Source organism: Sorex araneus, chromosome 1 (genome assembly GCF_027595985.1).
Source record: "Sorex araneus isolate mSorAra2 chromosome 1, mSorAra2.pri, whole genome shotgun sequence".
In the NCBI taxonomy this organism is placed as follows: Eukaryota; Metazoa; Chordata; class Mammalia; order Eulipotyphla; family Soricidae; genus Sorex; species Sorex araneus.
Window position 1 is genome coordinate 88585163 of NC_073302.1, and position 21242 is coordinate 88606404.

The following is a 21242-nucleotide window of genomic DNA, read 5'->3' on the forward strand; positions in this document are numbered from 1 at the left end:
CTGGTGAAGGGATGGGTGTTTGATCATTGTATGACTGAGACTTAAACCTGAAAGCTGCTTAGTAACTGTTCTCATGTAATTCAATAAAAGAAAAAGAAAGTAAAAATTAAAAAGAGCAAGTCCTAAAGAGCAAGTACTAAACCCCGCCAGGTATGGCCCCCAAATAAAAACCTGCCAACCAGTCAACCAGCTCAGCATAGATATATGCAGTGAAGGCTAAATATCTTGTAAATGAAGGTGGCCTCTTAAAGACCCAGCACAGATGATATTGCTTCCTGCATGCTGAGTCAGGCTGAGTCCTGGAGTTTCCAACAATCTGCAAATTCCAACTTAAGAGAATCGTGACTCAGGGGACAGAAGGAGTAGGACGCGGCTGGTGGCAGCACTGTGGCTCTACAACCCCCTAGAGAAATACTGGCCTGGACGCCGCATCTCAGAACGGGCCTTAAGACTCAAAGAACTCACCTACTCATTGGGCAAGTACGTGATTTTTTTTATTTGAATTTTTAAACAGAGGCCACGTCTGTGATGTAAGTCTGTGATGAGGGTGGGTGGGGGACATGGGCGGCAGGGCCACTTGCTGTCAAGTTCAGGCCAACAGTGAGCACTTGGCAGTGCTGGGCCAGGGTGAGGGGACCAAACTCTTGGCCTTACACGTGACAGGAAGTGCTCCTGAGCTGTATTCCCGGCACTGTGTGGCTTGTTTTTAAGCATCAGCAAAGAGCTCTGCCCTGCAGCTCCGTGTGGGGTTCGCCTGTTACCTCTCTGCCACCCGATGCTTAGCAGATCCTGTTCCCGGGTTGTTTTCTGGGCCATGCATTGGGCAGTGATGCCATTTTCTACACGTTCCAGAGTGTTGTCCTATCCAGAACGTGGCTCCCCAGGACACTGGGGGGAAGAAAAAGTACTCTGCGAGGACCAAGCTCCCGCTCCAAGTAAGCCGAGGACAAGTTCTGCGGCAAAGCCACCCGTGCTTTTAAAAACAGAATTTATTAATTGTTTTGGTATTAAGCCATACCCAGAGTGCTCAGGACGTACTCCTGGTTCTGCTCTTGGGACTCAATCCTGAAGTGCTCAGGAGACCCTTTGGATGCTGGGGACCAAACCAGGGATAAGTATGTACTATTTCTTTGACCCACTCAGATTTTTTTCAGGGGACCATAATGTGGTGCCAGGGATTGAACCCAGGTTGGCCTCGTGCCAGGCAAACATCCTCTGTCCTATTGTGTTTATGGGCAGCTTGTGAGGGAGAGAGGAGAGAGATGGTCACTTCTCCCACTCAGCCTCTCCCGCCCTGTGACTGGTGGGGAAGACGAGGACTGAGAGTGCAGGTGAGGCCTGAGTAGCCCAGGCCAGAGCCCTGCCAGCTCCATCAGGTGACCATCGAGTCACACCTGATGTCCACTTGGTCCTTTCCACGCGGGAGTTGGTCCCTACCACCTGATTTCTTGAGAGCCACAGCCTCCGACTGGAGTGATGAGTTGCTCTTTGCAGGAAAGGAAAGTCAGTCCTAGGCCTTCCAGGGGGAGCAAAGGGAGAGAATAGTGTGGTCAAGAGAGATCTTGGGCTCCCTCAAGGGCAGAGAGAGCCCCAGTACAAGGTCAAGAGGGGAGATGGGTGACACGTGTGTTTGAGCACCACGTGGGCTTGGCTTGTGGGCACAAGCAGCACCTGGGCTCGGGCAGCATCTGTGAGTGCTTCCTCTGTTCAAGGTGGGTTTTTTTCAAGATGCCCCACGTGGGGCTTTCTAGCTAGGTAGGGGTGCATTGCTAAGGTGGTTGTCAAGGGGGTTGAGTTGGGAGTGGCCAATGGTACCCTTTGAAATTCCTTTCCTGGCCTTAGTTCCTGCTAGAGCTTCTCTCAGGAGGGGTCTAGCCCTTCTTCGGTCTCTTGGTACCAGGTGACGCCTTACCAAGCCTTAGTTCCTGTTACTGCAAAGTGGACTTTTCGCAGCCTCAGGGCTATTGGTTTTATTATTTCCCAGGAATTACATAGCCAGGGGCCCTTTCCTATCTGCCTGCCTGCCTTACTATCACTTCGGGTTCCAAGTTGGCATATTTTTTCAGGATGCATGAAACTTGATTAAACATCTGTACAAGGACCAGAGAGGTAATAACACAGTGGTGGAGGGCAAAGCACTAGCCTTGCACTTGGCTGACCCAGCCTGGATCTCTGGCACCCCACGGGGTTCCTGAGCACAGCCAGAAGAGGCCCCAAACCCACAAATTTATATAAACACACATATATATGAATATATATACACATATATACTATCTGTAGAGCTTTGAGTTGCTGGGAGAGGCAAAGAAACCCTTTGCTTGTAAGAGGTTTGACTTTGACAGATGCCTTGAAGATATCAAGGGCCCCAGAATACTAAGGTTTTTTCCTGGCTTTGGGGCCATACCTGGCAATGCTCAAGGGTTGCTCTTGGCTCTGCACTCTGTAATTACTCCTGGTGGAGCTCAGAGGACAATATGGGATGCCGGGGGTTGAACCCCAGTCAGCCACATGCAAGGCAAGCTCCTTACCTGCTGTACTATCACTCCAGCCCCTGTCCTTCCACTCTGAATGACCCCGGCTGATGTTATTGAACCAACTCAAGAATCTGACATTTCCTTCCCTTTGCCTTTGTTTGAATAGAAAAGCTGTCTTACAGGAGAGAGAGAGAGAGAGAGAGAGAGAGAGAGAGAGAGAGAGAGAAAGAGAGAGAGAGAGAGAGAGAGAGAGAGGAGTGTGTGTGTGGAGGGGGTGGGAATAGGGGGCCAGAACCCTGCAACTTGCCTGACAGAGCTCTCCTGGCTCACTTGTCTTGAAGTTCGCAGCACCCCGGGAAGAGAAGGGGGCTGGGCACTTGCTTGGCTTGCATCTCAGGTCTCTGGAAATAGCTGGCAGTTGCTCCTGGGCTGGTTGGCACTCCCAACACTGAATAAAAACAAACAGCATCGTGTTGTCACTGTGACGCTCATATTCACGGCATCTCAGGCCACCCAGCCAACTAGAGACACGGCTTTATTCAGCAGTGGGCTGGCAGGTTGGGAGGTGTGGCTTCTCGCCCCTGATAAACCATCTTTTTCCCGTACTGGGAGCTGGTTACCACCAAGCAGCGCTCCAGTCGCACCTGGCAGTGCTTGGGGACCGTGTGGAGCCAGGGATCGAACCGTGAATGCCAGGTCCATGCTCCAGTGCTAAGAGGGACGGCCCCTGTTAAAGCAGTCTTACCTACTTGTTGGCAAGAAGCAGTTTCATAGGAAATGAACAGGGAAACACGTCTTTTAAAAAAGGGACCGCCAGTGTAAGGGGTTCACTCAGAGACCAAAGACACTGACAACCCCGGGGACCACATTTGGAGAACACCCAGAACACGCAACCACAGATGAGTGGACAAAGAACCCGCGGTATATACACGCAATGGGTCACTTCCGGCGATAACAAAAGATGAAATCAGGCAGTTGCTGCTCTGAGGACAGATCTGGGGAGCATCGTGCTGACTGAAGTCAGGGGAGGGGAAGATACAGAACAACCTCGCTCCTATGCAGACGTGAAGGAGCGCAGTAAGGGAACAACAAAGGGTCAAAGCCAACAGAGCCTGAAAACTGGTCTACAGACCTGAGCTCCCCATCAGGGCATGCAGAAGGGTAGATGTCTTGAGGTGTGAGGGCATTGCTGGAGGAAAGCAGACACTGGTGGGGGTGTGGCGTTGGAACGTTGTCTGTGTGAAGCCCTGCACTGCACTGCACTGCTTTGTCATCCCCTTGTTCATCGATTTGCTCGAGCAGGCACCAGTAATGTCTCCATTGTGAGACTTGTTGTTACTGTTTTTGGCATATCAAATACACCACGGGGAGCTTGTCAGGCTCTGCTTTACGGGCGGGATACTCTTGGTAGCTTGCCGGGGTCTCCGAGAGGGACAGAGGAATCAAACTCAGGTCAGCCGTGTGCAAGGCGAACGCCTTACCCGCTGTGCTGTTGCTCCAGTCCATGTGAAGCCCTATCATCATCAATATTGTAGATCATGGTACCTAAAGATTTTAAAAAAAGAAAAGAAAGGAAGGAAGGAAGGAAGAAAGGAAGGAAGAAAGAAAGAAAGAAAGAGAAAGAGAGAGAGAGAGAAAGAAAGAAAGAAAGAAAGAAAGAAAGAAAGAAAGAAAGAAAGAAAGAAAGAAAGAAAGAAAGGAAGGAAGGAAGGAAGGAAGGAAGAAAGAAGAAAGAAAGAAAGAAAGAAAGAAAGAAAGAAAGAAAGAAAGAAAGAAAGAAAGAAAGAAAGAAAGAAAGAAAGAAAGAAAGAAAGAAAGATCCAGTGTTTCCTGCCCAGACCCCACCTCACCTGTGGTCTGTGAAAAGCGCTGCGTCCTGTCACTCTGTGAGTTGTGCTGCAGGGATCTCAACGGCACTTTCTCCCTCACAGGCATTTTCTTTGCGCCAGTGTTTACTGGACTGTCCCGAGGGAGCAGCTGTAACATGCAGGCTCTGCGCTTTGCCACTGCTCCTCATGTCCCTGGGGAATGCTGGCTGGTCTTTGCAGGGAGTCGAGAGCACCACAGGTGCAGTGCAGGGAGGGGGCTTTCTGTTTGTTCGCTTAAAGAAGGTGCAGGGCAATTTGGGGAGGGGGTGCCATGAGGGACCACAATGAATTTTTCCCAGAGAGGGAATGGTAGGCTGAGAGTTCAGATGCCCTATGCTGGGTTCTGGCTGTGAGAACCAATCAGACTTTGGCTCTGTCCTGACTTATAGTAGTTCAAGACAGGTGCTTGAATTGAGGGGGTTGGGAAGGACGAGTAAGGAGAGGCTGCTAAAATCCCAGGGCTAGGACGGATGGAGACGTTACTGGCACCCGCTCGAGCAAATCCATGAACAACGGGATGACAGTGATGACAGTGATGAAGAGGGATGCCGGGGAAAGGGTCAGAGGCACGCAAGGCCCCACACCCGACCTGGCACTGTATGGCCCCACCCCCAGGTACTGCTGAGCACAGCCGGGGGCCCCCAGTGGCCCCCAGCCCTCAGCACCACTGGCCCAAGCATCAAATCACGACGCCTGGTTTCACAGTGTCACTGGGAACGGCTCTAGGGTCCCCCCAGCCCCCAAGCACTGCTTGTGCTGACCTCCCCCGGAGGGAGAAAGCCTGGCTACCACTTTGAGGGGGTGTTGGGCTCAGTCCTAAGGACCACAGGCCCTGTGACTGCCCACCTGGTCAGCAGCCCCCGTCCGCAGCCGTGTCTGCGATGGCAACTCACAGCCTGTCCTTGAGGTGAGGCTGGCCCCTTCCGCCCTGCGCAGTGCCCAGCGGGCAGCGCTGCCCCCGGCACCCGCCCAGCCGCACCCCCCTGCTGCCTAACACCAGCCCTGGTCTCCCGCAGGAGAACGCCCAGCTGATCAGAGAAGTGGACGTGGGCAAGGTCTCCGCGCTGTCCAGGGACCAGGCTGAGGCCATCAAGGAGCTGTGGCAGGACCCCGGCATCCAGGAGTGCTACGACAGGAGGCGGGAGTACCAGCTGTCGGACTCGGCCAAGTAGTGAGTTGGGACCAGGACCTGCCGCGCCCCCTGCACCGGGAGCCCCCGACCTGCCCTTGCTGACTGGGACATTTGCAGCGTCCCAGGGTGGAGTTCTGTGGGATCCATGTGGGATTGGTCAGACGTGGGATTCTGGAGGAGTATGGGCGTGAGGGGCCCCCCTGCACCCCGCAGGCCCGGCCTACCTCCTTGGAACTCCGCCAGCCGCGGGCCCTGAGCACAGAGCCGGGAGTCAGCCTTGAGCACTGCTGGATGTGCCGCCTCCCCCCCCCCCCGCCAGAACAAAACCCAGCCCCAAAGGTGGGACTGTTAGCGGGTGTTGGAATGCCCTGGCTCGAGCTTTCCTGCCCCTTGTCCCTCGGCCCTGGGGGTTCGCTGGTCCAAAGGAGCAGCGCCCAGAGCTAAAATCAAGAATTCGAAGCGGCCGTGCGGGAAGCCCGGCCCGGGCGGTCTGGTGCTGCCCTCTAGTGGGGGCGCGGGCCTCTGCACCCCCGTGCGGCCCAGGGCTCGGTCCGCCCAGTGCTGTGCCCGGTTGACCCGGCGCCAAGCGCCCCCCCCCCCCCCCCTACACTATCACGAGCGAAGCTCCAGGATCGAGTCCCTGCGGGTGCGAACCGATATTCCCCGCACAAAGCGATTCCACGGGCGACGACAGCGCTCCTGGGGGGGATTCCCAGAGGTGCCCGTCGGCAGGTGTGGTCAGGGCGGGGGGAGGGTCCTGCTCCTGCCCACCCCCGCTGCGAGTCCTCGGCCACCTTCCCCGAGGCCTGGCCCCTTTTGGCAGGCAGCCCCCTGCCTTCGGGCCGCCTCTGGGCCGCGGATCCCAGCTCCGGGCCGCAGGGCCTTTGCTCCCGCGCGGGCAGCGAGGCGGGAGGCAGCAGGGCTGTCCCTGTCACCCTGTCACTCTGCCTGTCACCCTGTCCCTCTGCCCTCCCTCCTGCCCGGCGGGAGGGGGTGTCTGTGCAGGCGCGGCCACCCTGCCTTGGTCTCGGGCGCACACACCCTCCACCCTCCCTCTGGCCAAAGTCCCAGTCCACTGTGTGACTTACACCTGCTTCTTAGACAGGCTTTTCTTTAGTTCAGTTCAGTTTAGTTTCTCAAGTATCTGCTTCTACCAGAGAAAAAAAGAGCTATTTTAAGCTTTTGGGACTTCAGTATAGAGCCCAAAATAATTCAAGACAAATTCTGGGTTATTTTGAGAGATGTCTGGTTTTCCAGTGTAGCGGGGAAAGGTTTTTCTTGTTTTTTCGGAGGAACTTTCCATTGGCTTGTAGGATTTTTATGTTCTCTTAGATACACACTCATTGAGGGTGGTAGATAGTCACGGGAGCGATAGTAGACCAGGTAGGGTTGGCCTTGGAGGTGGCAATTCGACCCCCAGTACCCCATATGGTCCCTTGAGCACTGCAGGGAGTGATTCCTGGGCACAGAGGCAGGGGTACTGCTGGGCATGGCCTAAATCTCACACACCCCCATAAAATGAAAGAAAGAAATTCATCAATAAAAGCATCAACCATTGACATCCATGTTTTTCTATGCTCTGGATGGGGAAAGCAGAGGGAGGGAGGGGCAGCTGAGAGGCCGGAGAGACCCACATCCTGTCCCTGCCTCCTGCCGTCTCCCTCACCGGCCCTGTTGCCGTGAGCAAGTGCAGAACCAGAAGAAACGGGGTGAGGGGTTTCCCTGAGAGCTTGCGAAGCTGCTTTTGCAGACACATCACTCTTCAGGGGCCTGGTGCTGGGTTTGCTCTGGGGTCACTGGGTGGGGTCCTGAGTGTGGTCCCCAGGCTCCTGGTCATTCCCACCTTCTCTGGAGCAAATCCTGTGCCGTTTCCCCCAATCTCACAGCTATCTCTCTGACATTGACCGGATCGCCAAGCCTTCCTTCGTGCCAACTCAGCAAGATGTGCTCCGTGTCCGCGTGCCCACGACTGGCATCATCGAGTATCCCTTTGACCTGGAGAACATCATCTTCCGGTGAGAGCCTCTCCCTGCCCGGGCCCCAGAAGCACCTACCTGTGCAGCTTGGATGTCTCCAGATGGCGTCGGGCTGACTCTCTCCCAAAGCACCTGTGTGGCCTTGTGGGGTCCGCACGCCCAGCACGGGGCAGATTTCCTGTCCTGGAAGGGTGACAGACTCGCCTTTCTGTGCTCCATAGCAAAGATGACTCAGTGATGTCTTTTGCCATCAGTTTTCCTTTTTCCAAAGTTGTCACACCTGATGGTGCTTGGGAGTCACTCCCAGCCATGTTCAGGGACCAGGTAGTTTGGGAACCTGGGATTCCGTGTGCAATACCCATGCTGTAGCCCTGTGAGTCTTCTCTTAGCCCTGAGATTTATCTTTTTTTAAATTTTGGGCCACACCTGGAAATGCTCAAGGCTTTTTCCTGGCTCCTCACTCAGAGATCACTCCTGGCAGTGCTTGGAGGACCACACAGAGTGCCAGGTCAAACCTGGGCTGGCCACATGCAAGGCAAGCTCCCTACCTGCTGTACTGTCTCCCCATCCCCTGAGCTAGTTTGTGTTTTTTAAACTTTACTACCATGGATTTATGTCTGTTATACATTTTAATTTAATTTTATTTTTTATTTGTTATTTTAGGTACTGTGGTTTACAAAACAGTTATTATTATTATTATTATTATTATTATTATTATTATTATTATTTTGCTTTTGAGGTCACACCCAGCAATGCACAGGGGTTACTCCTGGCTCGTTCACTCAGAAATTACTCCTGGCGGTGCTCGGTGGACCATATGGGATACTGGGAATCAAACCTGGGTCAGCCATGCGCAAGGCAAACATCCTACTCACTGTGCTACCCGCCAGCCCCACAAAACTGTTATTTATAGGATTTATATTCATGAAACATTCCAGCACCACACCCTCTACCAAAGTATCCACTTCCCCCCACCATTGTCCCAGTGTCCCCTCTTCCCGACCCCTCACTGGGATGAACTTATTGATGACCAGTTCTCAGTTTCTGTTGCTTTGACCATTTGCTGTTCCCTGCTCTGTTTCTTTACACCCCACATGTGACAGAACTCATTCTGTGCTTGTCCCTCTGACTCATTTCACTCAGCATGATGCTCCCCAGATCCGTTCATGTAGCAGCAAATTCGTGATTGCATCTTTTCCTAAAGCACTCAGAAGCTTCCAGTGTGTAAATGTAATGCAGCTTCATTATCTACTCATCTGTGCTTGGGTTGTTTTCGGATTTCGGCTATTGTGCATAGGGCTGCAAGGGAGTGCAGAGATCTCTGAATACTTTCTGGGCCATTGGAGTAGATGCCAAAAAGAGGAACTGTTGGGTCACATAGGCGCTCAACTCCTAGCTTTTTTGAGAAGTATTCATATTGTTTCCAAAAATACTGAACCCAGTCAACATTGCCACCAGCAGTAAATGTTTCCCCTCACCCCTGCTAACACTGGCTGTTTTTGTTCTTTTGGATGTGTGCCAGTCTCACTGGTGTGCGATGATACCTCATTCTTGTTTTGATTTGCATTTCCCTAATGATAAGTGATGCAGAGCATTTTTTCACACACCTGTTGGCTATCTGTGTGTTTTCTTTGAGGAAGTTTCTGTTCATCCTCTCCTCACCCCATTTTTTGATGTTTTTTTTCCTTGTAAAGTTCTATTAGTGCTTTATATATCTTGAATGTCACCCCTTTATTAGATGAGTGTGGAAAAATACTCTCTCCAAGTCTACGGAGTGTATTTTTATTATCATCATTTCCTTTGTGGTGCAGAAGTGTCTTAATTTTCTATAGTCCTATATACTAATTTTTATTTCATTTTGGTTGACCAATGGTATTGAATCATAGACGATATCTTTAGCTTTAGTATCATCAAGTGTTCCACCTATAGTTTGTGCATCTAATTTGTGGCTTCAGGTTTGCTGTTAGGCCATACAGAGGTAGGCTTCCACGGTCTATAAATTGAACAAACTAGTGTTTTCTCCCTGAATTCAAATATTTCCCTTCTTTTCCCAGTATTTGTCCCTAAGCAAGGAAAACTATGAATATAAAAGGCTTATTAAAATTTGCATAAGATAAACTGTTTTTTAAAATACAACAAATGTTCATTATTTTTTAATTAAAATGGTATTGTGTCATTGTCTTGTAGCTCTTTGAGAGCCCAACTTTGCCCTTTCTGTGGACCCAAGTTCTAGTGACCTCAGACTGGCCTCCTCTGTTCTCCTCACCCCCCTTCACCTCCCCTCTGGTCTCTGTTCTGTTTTCCACAGTCTCAGAGTGGTTTTTGATGTGCTTTGATAGTTTGCTTGGGTTACTTATAGTCCACAAGTGAGAAAAACCATTGTCTTAAGTTTTCTGACTTAATTTGCTTGCATAATCACCTCACATTCCATTTATGTTGTGAAAAGACACAACTTCATCTTCTTTGAGAGATGAGAAGTGTTTTGATGAGTCCTGAGTCCAGTCTTCTGTCAAGGAGCATGTAGGTTGACCTGGTTAGTGTGGACCTGGCTGCTAGGGACAGGGCTGTGTGTATCTTTCTGCTGTTTGAGTTTTGATGTTTGTATAAGTGCCTAGGAATGCTATTGCTAGATCATATGACACTGTTTTTAGGTTTCTTTTTTAAAGGAATTCCCATATCCTTTTCCATTGTGACTGTACCAATTCACCTTCCTGTCAGCATCCTAGGGGGGCCCATTGGCATCTTCACCAACATGCTATTTTCAATTTTTCTGACATCTCCCTTTCTCGCTGTTGTGAAGCTGACAGCTCCTTGAGTTTTTCTTCACTTGGTGAGGATGAGTATCTCTTAATCTGTCAGTCCCCTGAATATCTTCTTTTGGGAAGTATGTGTCCATATCTCCTCCCTATTTTTTTCTTTGTGCTTGGGGTGTGTGAGTGTTTAATAAAATTCAGCTATTAAACCCTGCCCAATACATGATTGCAAGTAAAAATATGCCCTACAGGTTACTTGGTTGCATCTTTGGTTTTAGTGGTGGTTTATTTCACTATGCAAAAGCCTTTTGGTTGGATATAGTCTTTTGTGGGTTTATTTTTTCTTTTGTTTCCTATACTGTTGGGGCAAGTTCCCAAAGGTTTTCAAAGTGCCAGTGTTTTCATCTATGTACATTATATACCAAGTCTTTAATCTATTTGAGTGTGATATTGCGTAGGACACTAAGGCCTGATTCTAGCTTTATTTTCAGGGGACAAGAAGGGATCCCCAGGGTGCTTAGGGCCCTGCGGATGACTGCAGTGATACTTGGACCTATGGTTCTGATTGTTTGGTGCTTGGGGTGGCCTCACCGTGCTGTTTAGGTGAGGTGGTGTTGGGGGCCACTAGGGCTACACCAGGTCATTCTATGCGGGCCACACAGTGCTCAATCGACCTCGGCTATCACAATGACAACCATGTGTTCCACCCCTTTGAGCTGCCTCCCTGGAGGAAAACTGACTTAAGTCACTTTTGCATGTGCTGTCCAGGGTTCCTAGTGCCATCTGTCAAAGAGACACTTCTTTCTCCATGATATGGCCTTAGCTCCTGTGGCATCATCATCATCATCATCATCATCATCATCATCATCATCATCATCATCATCATCATCATCATCCCGTTGATTGTCGAATTTCTCGAGAGGTCTCAGTAACGTCTCCATTCCTCCTAGCCCTGAGAGTTTAGAAGCCTCTCTCTACTCGGCCTTCCCAATGATGCCACATTGGAGGCTCTCTCAGGGTCAGGGGAATGAGACCCAGCATTGTTACTGGTTTGGGCATATTAATACACCGTGGGGACCTTGCAAGTCTCTCCCATGTGGGCAGGAAACTCTTAGTAGTTTGCCAGGTTTTCCCAGAGAAAGAAGTAGGCTATAAGATATCACGCGGCCGCAAAGCAGCCTCGCAGTTCCAGGAGCTTGCTTTTAAGTTTCTGGATGCTGTCTGTTGACAGGATTACACGGCACCGGGGACAGTTCCTGGGCGTGACCACCTAGCTACTGGAAAATGGGAAATCTGGGCAGAGGAGGCCCAGTCCCGATCCGAGCATGCATGGAGGTCTCAGCCCCGGGTCCCACACACCTGGGTTCCTCTGCCAGTACCTTCATGTGTGAGGCTCATCCGAACGTGTGGAGAGGGGCCTTGAGCATGGTTGTGGCTGAGCTCTGGAGGTCTTCAGCCTCGGGAGCTCTGCTCGGGGTGGGGAGGGAAGCTGGAGCCCATCCCCTCCGAGGGGTTCCACAGAAGACAGCCAGGAGTGCGGGCAAGAGACTCCTATGGCATATTTGTTCATATATATATATATATATGTATATGAACAATTTTCTGTCTGTTCCATTGGTCTCCATCTGGCTTTGTTCTAGTATCACACCTTTTGAATTATTAGTGCCCTGCTGATTACTTTGAAGTCAGAGACCTAGAAGTCTCCATTTTTTCTTCTTTTATTTTTAGGATTATTTTTAGCTATTTGTTTTGATAAAAAATTTTTTTGATAGTTGTCTATATAAACTCATTCCTGATATTTGTTTTCATTTGTTTTCTCTTCTCATTTCCTCCTATTTTTGGAATTCTTTATTATGTTTCCTTGGAGGAAAAGCATCGGGATATTGCCAGGAATTGTATCAAGCCTATAAATTACTTTAAGTGCTATGACCATCTTAACACTATGTCTCCTAATCTATGATCAAATAATGTCTGTATTTCTTTGTGTCTTCTATTTCTCTTAAGCTTCTTGCATAGATATCATTGTGTAGGTCTGTGACCTTCTTTCTTTACTCCCAAGTATTTTATCCTTATGATGATTGTAAATTAGATTGTTTTAACTTCTTTCCTCTAACTTTATGTACAGAAATGCAACAAGTTTTGCTTCTTAAATTTTCTGTATAGAGGGGCTGGAGCGATAGCACAGCGGGTAGGGCATTCGCCTTGCACGCGGCCGACACGGGTTTGATCCCCAGCATCCCATATGGTCCCCCAAGCACCGCCAGGAGTAATTCCTGAGTGCAAAGCCAGGAGTAACCCCTGAGCATCGATGGGTGTGACCCAAAAAGCAAAAAAAAATTGGTGATAATGAATGATTTTCTTAAAATATTGTTGGATTCACTTGTCAAAACTTTGTGGAATATTTTTGTGTTCATCATCAGAGATTTGGCTTGTAGTTTCTTCTTTGCTGTTTTTGTTGTTGTTGCTTTGGGCCACACTGGCAGTTCTTGGAGCTTACTCCTGGCTCTGTGCTCAGACATGACTCCTGGCAGGGTTCAAGGGACCATGTGGGGTGCTGAGGATCGGGCCTGGGTCTGCCTCATGCAAGGGAAGTGCTCTACCCACTGGCCCAAGACATTTTTAAAACGATGCTTTAAGAAAATGTTTTCTGCGTTTATTTGTGGCAAAAATAAAAAGAATAGCATGATATTTTAGCATAGCTTTGCAAATTCCAAAGCTTTTCATGGCCATTATATCCATGAATAGATTTGTATCCATTTATATCCATCATCTTGTTCCTCATAATAAAGGTCTCAGACACTCTTCTATTTAAGACATCACAATTCTAGCCTGTGAGATCCAGGTCCACCTCTCTCCGCTCCCATTTTCTTGGTGGTTTGGGGGAATGCTATATCGCACGGGGGCCCTCTGCATCTCGTATCTTTGGGGTCCTGTACCTGTGTGCTGGTAAATTGATCAAAATATTTCAGAAAACACTTTCTCAGCTTCCAAAATCTGTCTCTACTTTCACAGATGTTTTCTCTGCAATCCACTTGGATTTCTGGGAAAAACTTTGGGATTTGAGACATTTAAAATTAGAGCATTCACTGGAAGCTTTAGATGCCTGGTTTCTCAGCTGGGAGCCCATGGTTCCAGCATTTGACTCCTTATCTGGGCTGCGGGTAACCTTCCACTGTGCTCTTGGCTTGGGGGAAGCCCCTCACTTCCCCCCAACTCCCCTGACTCCTTTTCATACACTGCCTGACCCTGAAACTCCCAGTTCGCCCTCCTTGGCATATGATTCCCTGAAGTCTTACTCAGAGATACATCTGAGGGGTCTGGATGTTCCTGTCAGTCAGGGAGCATGTGGGTCTTCCTGGAGAAAGAGATGGTGATCTCTGGGGAATGAAGTAAAGCGTTTATTTATCTATTTATTTATTCATTTTTGCTTGTGGGGATACACTCTGCGAAGCTGAGGTTACTCCTGGCTCAGCAATCAGGAATCGCTCCTGGCGGTGCTCGGGGGACTTATGGGAGGCTGGGGATGGAACCAGGTTCAGCTGCATGCAAGGGACACACCCTCCTCACTGCCCTCTCCCTCCAGCCCCAGTGCGTGAGAGAGCTGCGGCTCTGCTGGAGAGACAGTTCGGGAGCAGGCGCATGCCTGCAGGTGCTGTGTGGGCGGGGGTGGCTCCCGTCTTCCTGATGTGATCATCACAGTGGAATCCCCGCCTGTGTTCCCTGCAGGTGCCACCTGAGTGGCCTGCTCACACGGTGTCTTCTCTGCCAGAGGAGCTGGTGCTCCAACACTGTCCTGGCAGACACCTTTATGCTCCCGAGAGGGAGCGCAGCCCCCTGCCCCTCACCCCCCGTGCCCCAGGTCTGAGCCGCCGTGTCCTTTGTCCCAGCTTTCACATGCAGTTTCTGTTGGACAGGATGGTGGATGTGGGCGGCCAGAGATCTGAACGTCGGAAATGGATCCACTGCTTTGAGAGTGTCACCTCCATCATTTTCCTGGTTGCTCTGAGTGAATATGACCAGGTCCTGGCAGAGTGTGACAATGAGGTATGTGGGTGCAGGGCTTATTGGTCTATAGGAGACAGAGATTTTTTTTTTTGAGTCACACCCAGTGGTGCTCAGGGCTTACTCCTGGCTCTGAACTCAATAATCACTCCAGGTGGTGCTCGGGAAACCATATGGGATGTTGGGGTCAACCCTCGTCTGATGCGTGGAAAGCAAGTGCCCTACCCACTGTGCTATAGCTTCAGTCCTGCACTTGTTTGAGAAGTCAGGCCATTCTGGCATCTTGCCTCTCACTGTCGTCCGCAGGCAGCCAGGCAGGCAGGAGCTGCTCGGCAGAAAGGGGTTTCTGCTAGACACGTGAGCCTCGCAAACCAGTCCAGACCAGATAAACCAGATCCCATATGACCCAGTTCAGCCATTTGCATGAGATACCAGGGAATTCAAATTTAAAAAGCCACGTCTTAGACTCCCTGGTCAGCAACTCTGGTTCTCAAAGTGAACGCAACCTTGAATTTCCTGTGACATCACAGGAGAACCCGGCTGCCCTGTCCGGCCCCAGATGTTCTCATCTAGTTTGTTCTGGATGGGGCTGGTGGGGATGCCGACAGAAGGTGTCACTGAAGCTAGAATTGTCTGGAAAAACATTTTCTCAGGCTTGGTTGTATACTGGGGTCTCCTAAGCAGTTTTTTAAAAACACTGTATTTTGGACCTCAGAGTAGATTTTGATATCTCCCAAGTTTGAGTTGGGGTATTTTTCCCCAACTCCACCATCACATATTCATGCATAACCCTGTGAAGCCAACCTTTAAAAAATTATTTTTATATATTCCAACATCAGTGCACATTTCCCGCCACCAATGTCCACAGTTTCCCTCCTATGCTGCCCCCCCAATCCCACCTCACCCCCTCAGCCTGTATCTATAGCAGACACTTTGCTTCTCTCTGTCTGTCTCTCTCCCTCTCTCTCGATCTCTCTCTTTTCTTTTAGGCACTATTCTTTTTTTTTTTTTTTTGCTTTTTTTTTGGGTCACACCTGGCTCTGCACAGGGGTTACTCCTGGCTCTGCACTCAGGAATTACCCCTGGCCATGCTCAGGGGACCATATGGGATGCTGGGATTTGAACCCGGGTCGGCCGCGTGCAAGGCAAACGCCCTACCCGCTGTGCTATCTCTCCAGCCCCTAGGCACTATTCTTTTATGCAATATTATTACTGAAAGGGTATCACACATATCACTTTACCTCCTTTTAGTACTCATGTGGGTTGGAGCAATAGCACAGTGGGTAGGTCGTTTGCCTTGAATGCAGCCGACCTGAGTTTGATTCCTCTGCCCCTCTCAGAGAGCCCAGGAAGCTACTGAAAATATCTCGCCCACATGGCAGAGCCTGGCAAGCTAACCATGGCATATCCAATATGCCAAAAACAGTAACAAGTCTCATATGGAGACGTTACTGGTGCCCTCTCGAGCAAATCAATGAGCAACAGGATGACAGTGACAGAGACAGTACTCATATTTTTTTGGTTTTTTGGTTTTTGGGTCACACCTGGAGATGCACAGGGGTTACTCCTGGCTCTTCACTCAGGAATTACCCCTGGCGGTGCTCAGGGGATCATATGGGATGCTGGGATTAGAACCCGGGTCGGCCGCGTGGAAGGCAAACGTCCTACCCGCTGTGCTATCGCTCCAGCCCCAGTACTTATGTTTTATCCAGAGTGATCATTCCCACCTATGACTGTCATAGTGGTCCCTTCTCTGTGCTAACTGCATTCCCACTCCCTTTTAGTAACAAGCCTCCTACCATAGACCAGTCCCCCTGGACCTTGTTTTCACTATCTTTGGGCATTATTCACACACTCTGCTTTTGTTTTATATCCTGCAAATGAGTGTAATTGTTTTATGTCTGTCCCTCTCCCTCTGACTCATTTCACTCAGTATGATACTCTCCATGTCCATCCATGGAGAAGCAAATTTCATGATTTCATTTTTCCTAATCTACACAATGGAGCCCGGCTATCTCTGATCTGCGTATTTGAGAGCAACCTTCCCAACTGTCTCAGCACAGTAATTCTCAAATCACAGCCCCACAGGGCTTCCTGGAACCGGGTCCAGATGTCAGGTCCTGTCTTTGGGGTGGAGGCTTTTGCTAAGGGGAACTGGGACCATTCACCCCAGGTGGGAGCCCAGTGTCCTCTGGAGGGTTGAGTCTGTGCTAACAGCCCACGTTCCGTTATCTGGAGGAGACTAGAAGGTGAAAAGTGGAGCGAACCACTTCAGTCACCTTCTAGGTAAGGTTGGGGGTATTTTCTGCAGGAAAATACAAATGTTTTCCCTAGTATTTTTGACCCTGCTCTCTCATTAGACCTCCCGCTCTATTAGATAAATGTATTTCAGGGTTCAGATAGATAGTGTAATGGGTAAGGCATTTGCCTTGCCCACGGCCTACATGGGTTTGATCTCTAGTATTGCATCTGGCCCCTCGAGCACAGGGCCAAAAGTAAGGCCTGTGAATAGTCCACACTGCCCCACCAACATCTGAAAAAATACTTTACTTTTGCTTTCTGAGCATGAAGGTAAGTCAGCTAAGAAATCTTCAGGGTTTGAAGTGACAGTACAGTAGAGAGGGCACTTCCCCTGCATGGTGCCGATGGCATCCATCCACAGCATCTCACTGGTCTCCAAGTCCATCAGGGATTACAGAGCCAGGACTAAGTCTTGAGCACCACTTGGTATGGCCCCTAGACCAACCAAAACCAACAACCATAACTCTATCCATGGCAAGTCTAGCTAGATCCAGTGGTATCTTATGCTTCTCGGGAGTTGCCTTCTCTCTGAAGAGCACAGTCACATTCGCAGAGGCTAAGTTCATTCACTAGTGTTATTGTGAAAAGAATAGATAGTTGACTGTCATTCAGCTCTTCCAAATTTAGAATTTTTATTAAGCAAAGGAGGGCAAGAGAGATGTTACAGTGGGTAGGGCAATTGCCTTGCATGCAGCTGATCCAAGCTCCATCCCTGGCATGTATATGGTCCTCCAAGTCCCTCTAAGAGAGATTCCTGAGAACAGAGTCAGGAGTAAGCCCTGAGCACCACTGGCATGTGGCCCAAAACCGGAAGTAAACGCTGAAAAATAAAGGAAACTTTTTTTTTTTCTTTTTGGGTCACACCCAGCAATGCTCAGGGTTACTCCTGGCTCTGCACTCAGGAATTACCCCTGGCCGTGCTCAGGGGACCATATGGGATGCTGGGAATCGAACCCGGGTTGGCCGAGTGCAAGGCAAATGCCCTACCCGCTGTGCTATCACTCCAGCCCCAATAAAGGAAACATTTAAGAATAAAAAAAAGCAAATTTGTCTAGAGACCAGAGAGCAAGCAGAAGTGGTAGAATACCCAAGGGCAGTAGAGATAAGGGTCAGGAAGATTGCTCTATGGTTGGAAGCCCACCTCATGAGCGGGTGGGGAGAGGACAGCTGGAATAGAGAGGAGATCACTAAGAAAATGGTGGTTGGAGGAATCGCTTGGTCTGGGAGATGTGTGTTGAAAGTATATAAAGGAACAAATATGATAGCCTCTCAGTATCTGTATTGCAAACCATAATGCCCCAAGTAGAGAGAGAATAAGGAAATTGTCTGCCATAGAGGCAGGGGGTGGGATCAGATGGGGTGGAGGGAGGGATACTGGGGACATTGATGGTGGAAAAGGTATACTGATGGAGGGATGGGTGTTTGATAATTTTATGTCTGAAACTCAAACTTGAAGGCTTTGTGACTGTACCTCATGGTGATTCAATAAAAATATGGATTTTTAAAGTATTTTTTTTAAAAGAAGAGGTAGAGCATATGTCCAGCACTCCTGATTCCCTGGTCTGGGTTCCAGGCCCCTCATGCCCTCCCCTGCGCTGCCTGTGTGTCTTGGCTACCACCAACCACGTTCGCCCACCCACGGACACCAAGGCTATCCACCCACCAGCAGGACCCTTCACTCTGAGTTGGTTCCTGGGATCACTTCCATGTGGGATGAGTTAGAGGTCCCTGGGGCCGGCACCTCAGCGCAGTCTACAGGGACCCCAGACACTGTCCCCAGCTTATGGGCACACAGCGTGCAGGTTCCTGAGTGCCTCTACCCTGTGGAAGACATGTGTGGCCCCTCTCTCTCGAGTCCTGGAACAGTTGTTCCCACCAGTGGTACCCTCTGGAGATCACGACTCATTTGATCGTGATGAGTTTTGTTGTTGATTTGGGGCCACACCTGGTGGTGCTAAGGGTTTTCTCCTGGCTCAGTGCTCAGGAATCACTAATGTGCTCCTGGTGGGCTTGGACCATAGGGGTGCCCGGGATCAAACCCAGGTCTGCTACAGGCAAGCACCTTAACTGCTGTACTGTCTCTCTGACTCCGAGAATAAGTTTGTTTTGTTGTTATTTTTCTTCTTTTGGGCCACACCTGGGGGTACTCAGGGGTTACTCCTGGCTCTGCACCCAGAAGTTACTACTGGTGGTGCTGGGGGGACCAAGGGCCCTACGCGCTCTACTCTCTCTCAAGCCCCTCCATCATTTTTTTTTTTATTATTGAATCACCATGAGATAGTTACAAAGCTTTCATGTTTGAGTTTCAGTCACACAATGATTGAACACCCATCCCTCCACCAATGCATATTTTCTATCAACAAATGTCCCCAGTATCCAGCCCCCATCCTAACCCTCCCCCTGCCTCTATGGCAGAAAATTTCCCCACAATCTCTCTCTACTTTTAGGCATTATGGTTTGCAATACAGACACTGAGAGGCCAGCATGTTTGGTCCTTTAACTACTTTCAGCACACATCTCCCAACCCGAGTGATCCCTCCAACCATCATTGACTTAGTGATCCCTTCTCTATCCCAGCTGCCTTCTCCCTCAGCTCATGAGACAGGCTTCCAGCTACAAATTCCAACAATATTCCTGGCCCTTGTCTCTACTGTCCTTGGATGTCAGTCTCATCTTATGTTATTCTATACTCCACAAATGAGTGCAGTCCTTCTACGTCTGTCCCTGTCTTTCTGAGTCATTTCACTTAGCTCTGTTATAAGTTTTAACTAAGCATAAGAATTAAGTGGGAGCATTCCAGAGCCCCAATTCCCATGTTTCTGGCCTGGGTGAGGAGTGCAGGTGAGGGAATCACAGGGACAGAATCACTGGCTGCTCTCAGCCCTTCCCCTCCCCACATGGCAAACCCCTCTGTCGTGTACCCGAGCATGTACCTCCAGCTGCCATGTTGTGCAGCCAGGCTGTGCTCTGATCCACGGGCCTGGGCGAAGCTTCCGGAGCAGGACACCCCTTTGCCTGAGGTGAGGGGGCGCGCAGTAGTGCCAAACTCTGCACTGCCAGAGCCCGGTGCCTCTGACTGCCAGACTTCAGGAAGAACCAGCCTTGCTCTGCTCCAGGCTCAGCGGCTCGCAGCCAGTCATGGGGGGCTCCAGGCACCCAGGCTGCCTACAACGCCCAGGGACCCCATATCAGCAAGAGTCCCTTTCTGCTTTCCCCGTCGGTTTGGGTTCATTGAGGTGTGAGAGAAGGGGTGAGAAGAGGGGTGGCCAGTGAGAGGGGCAGATGAGAATATAGAAGCAGGGACACTCTTTGGGGGTCCACTTGAACCCCAACTACAGAGCCTGGGAGAGGACCAAAGGGCAGGCTAGGGGTCAGCTGGTGCTCACGGGCTCACCCGCTGTCCTGTGCTTGCCACCTAGAACCGCATGGAAGAGAGCAAGGCCCTGTTCAAGACAATCATCACCTACCCCTGGTTCCTGAACTCGTCTGTGATTTTGTTTTTAAACAAGAAGGACCTGCTGGAGGAGAAGATCATGTACTCCCACCTGATCAGCTACTTCCCCGAGTACACGGGTGAGTGACCACCTCCAGGGCCCCCATAATCACACGTTCCCACCCGGTCTGCCTCTGCCCACCAGCCTCCTCTCCTTGCCTTCGCATGGTGCCCAGGCATTCCTGTCTGCCCCAGCCCGCTGCCCCACGCCCGCTCCACTCAGCTCCTGTGGCAGACACTGGACTCTGCTTGCCCAGAACTGGCCTCTCCTGGGTACTCGGTACCAGACCCAGGCGCAGCCCTGCCACACTCCAGTGTGGGAATGGGGTGTGCTCCTGGAGGTGACCAGGAGGTCCCGCTGTGGTATTGGATCCCAGAGTCAGCCCCATGGTGCTGGGGGCCTCCAGGGGTGCATGCGATGCCAGGAATCAAACCTGGAAAGGACTCCTGCTGGGCACGTGCCCACTTGCCCTCTCCCCCTTTTATTGGGGCGGGGGGCACACTCAGAAGTGCTCAGGGCTTATTCCTGGTGGTGCTTGGGAATCAAGTCCAGGTTGGTTGTGTGAAAGGCAAGTGCCCTGCCCTCTGTGCTATCCAGTCCCATTCTTTGGACGTGTTACCCACTCAGGCTAGCAGGATGTATACTGGGTGCTCTTTTCTGGTGCAAAACTAAGTCTGCTTTTCTTTGGGGGAGCACACCTGGCTCAGGGATCACTCCTGGTGAGGCTCAGGGAACCATATGGGGTGTCGGTGATGGAACCTGTGTTGGCCACAAGTGGAAACAGTTGCCCTGCCCACTGTAGTCTGTCTCCAGCCCTGCTTTCAGTTTGGCACTGATATTTAGAGAAGCATCTAAGAATTTAGAGAAGTAACATTCCTTTTCTAAAAAATTTTATTGACTCACTTCGAGGTAGTTACAAGCTTTCATGTTTGGGTTACAATCTCACCATGATCAAACACCCATCCCTCCACCAGTGCACATTCCCTACCACCTATATCCCCGATATACACCCCCTTTCCCACCCTCCCCCTGCCTCCATGGCAGACAATATTCCCCATACTCTCTACTTTTGGCATTATGGCTTGCAACAGACACTGAGAGGTCATCGTGTTTGGTCCTTTATCTACTTGGGGCACACATTCCCATACCGACTGATTCCTCTAGCCATCATTTTCTTAGTGACCCCTTCTCTATTCCATCTGCCTTCTCCCCTCCACTCATGAAGCAGGCTTCTAGCTATGG

The 21242-nt window shown here is 50.2% G+C and overlaps 1 protein-coding gene across 1 annotated transcript in view; it reads left to right on the forward strand.

Annotated features, from left to right (window-relative positions):
• The window catches only part of GNA14 (G protein subunit alpha 14), a 203206-nt gene that overhangs the window by 179824 nt on the left and 2140 nt on the right, over window positions 1-21242 (forward strand). The window contains exons 3-6 of the mRNA XM_004612962.2: window positions 5359-5513; window positions 7361-7489; window positions 14118-14247; window positions 19926-20079. Coding sequence (XP_004613019.1) covers window positions 5359-5513; window positions 7361-7489; window positions 14118-14247; window positions 19926-20079 — 568 coding nt within the window. The remainder of the gene's footprint in view (window positions 1-5358; window positions 5514-7360; window positions 7490-14117; window positions 14248-19925; window positions 20080-21242) is intronic.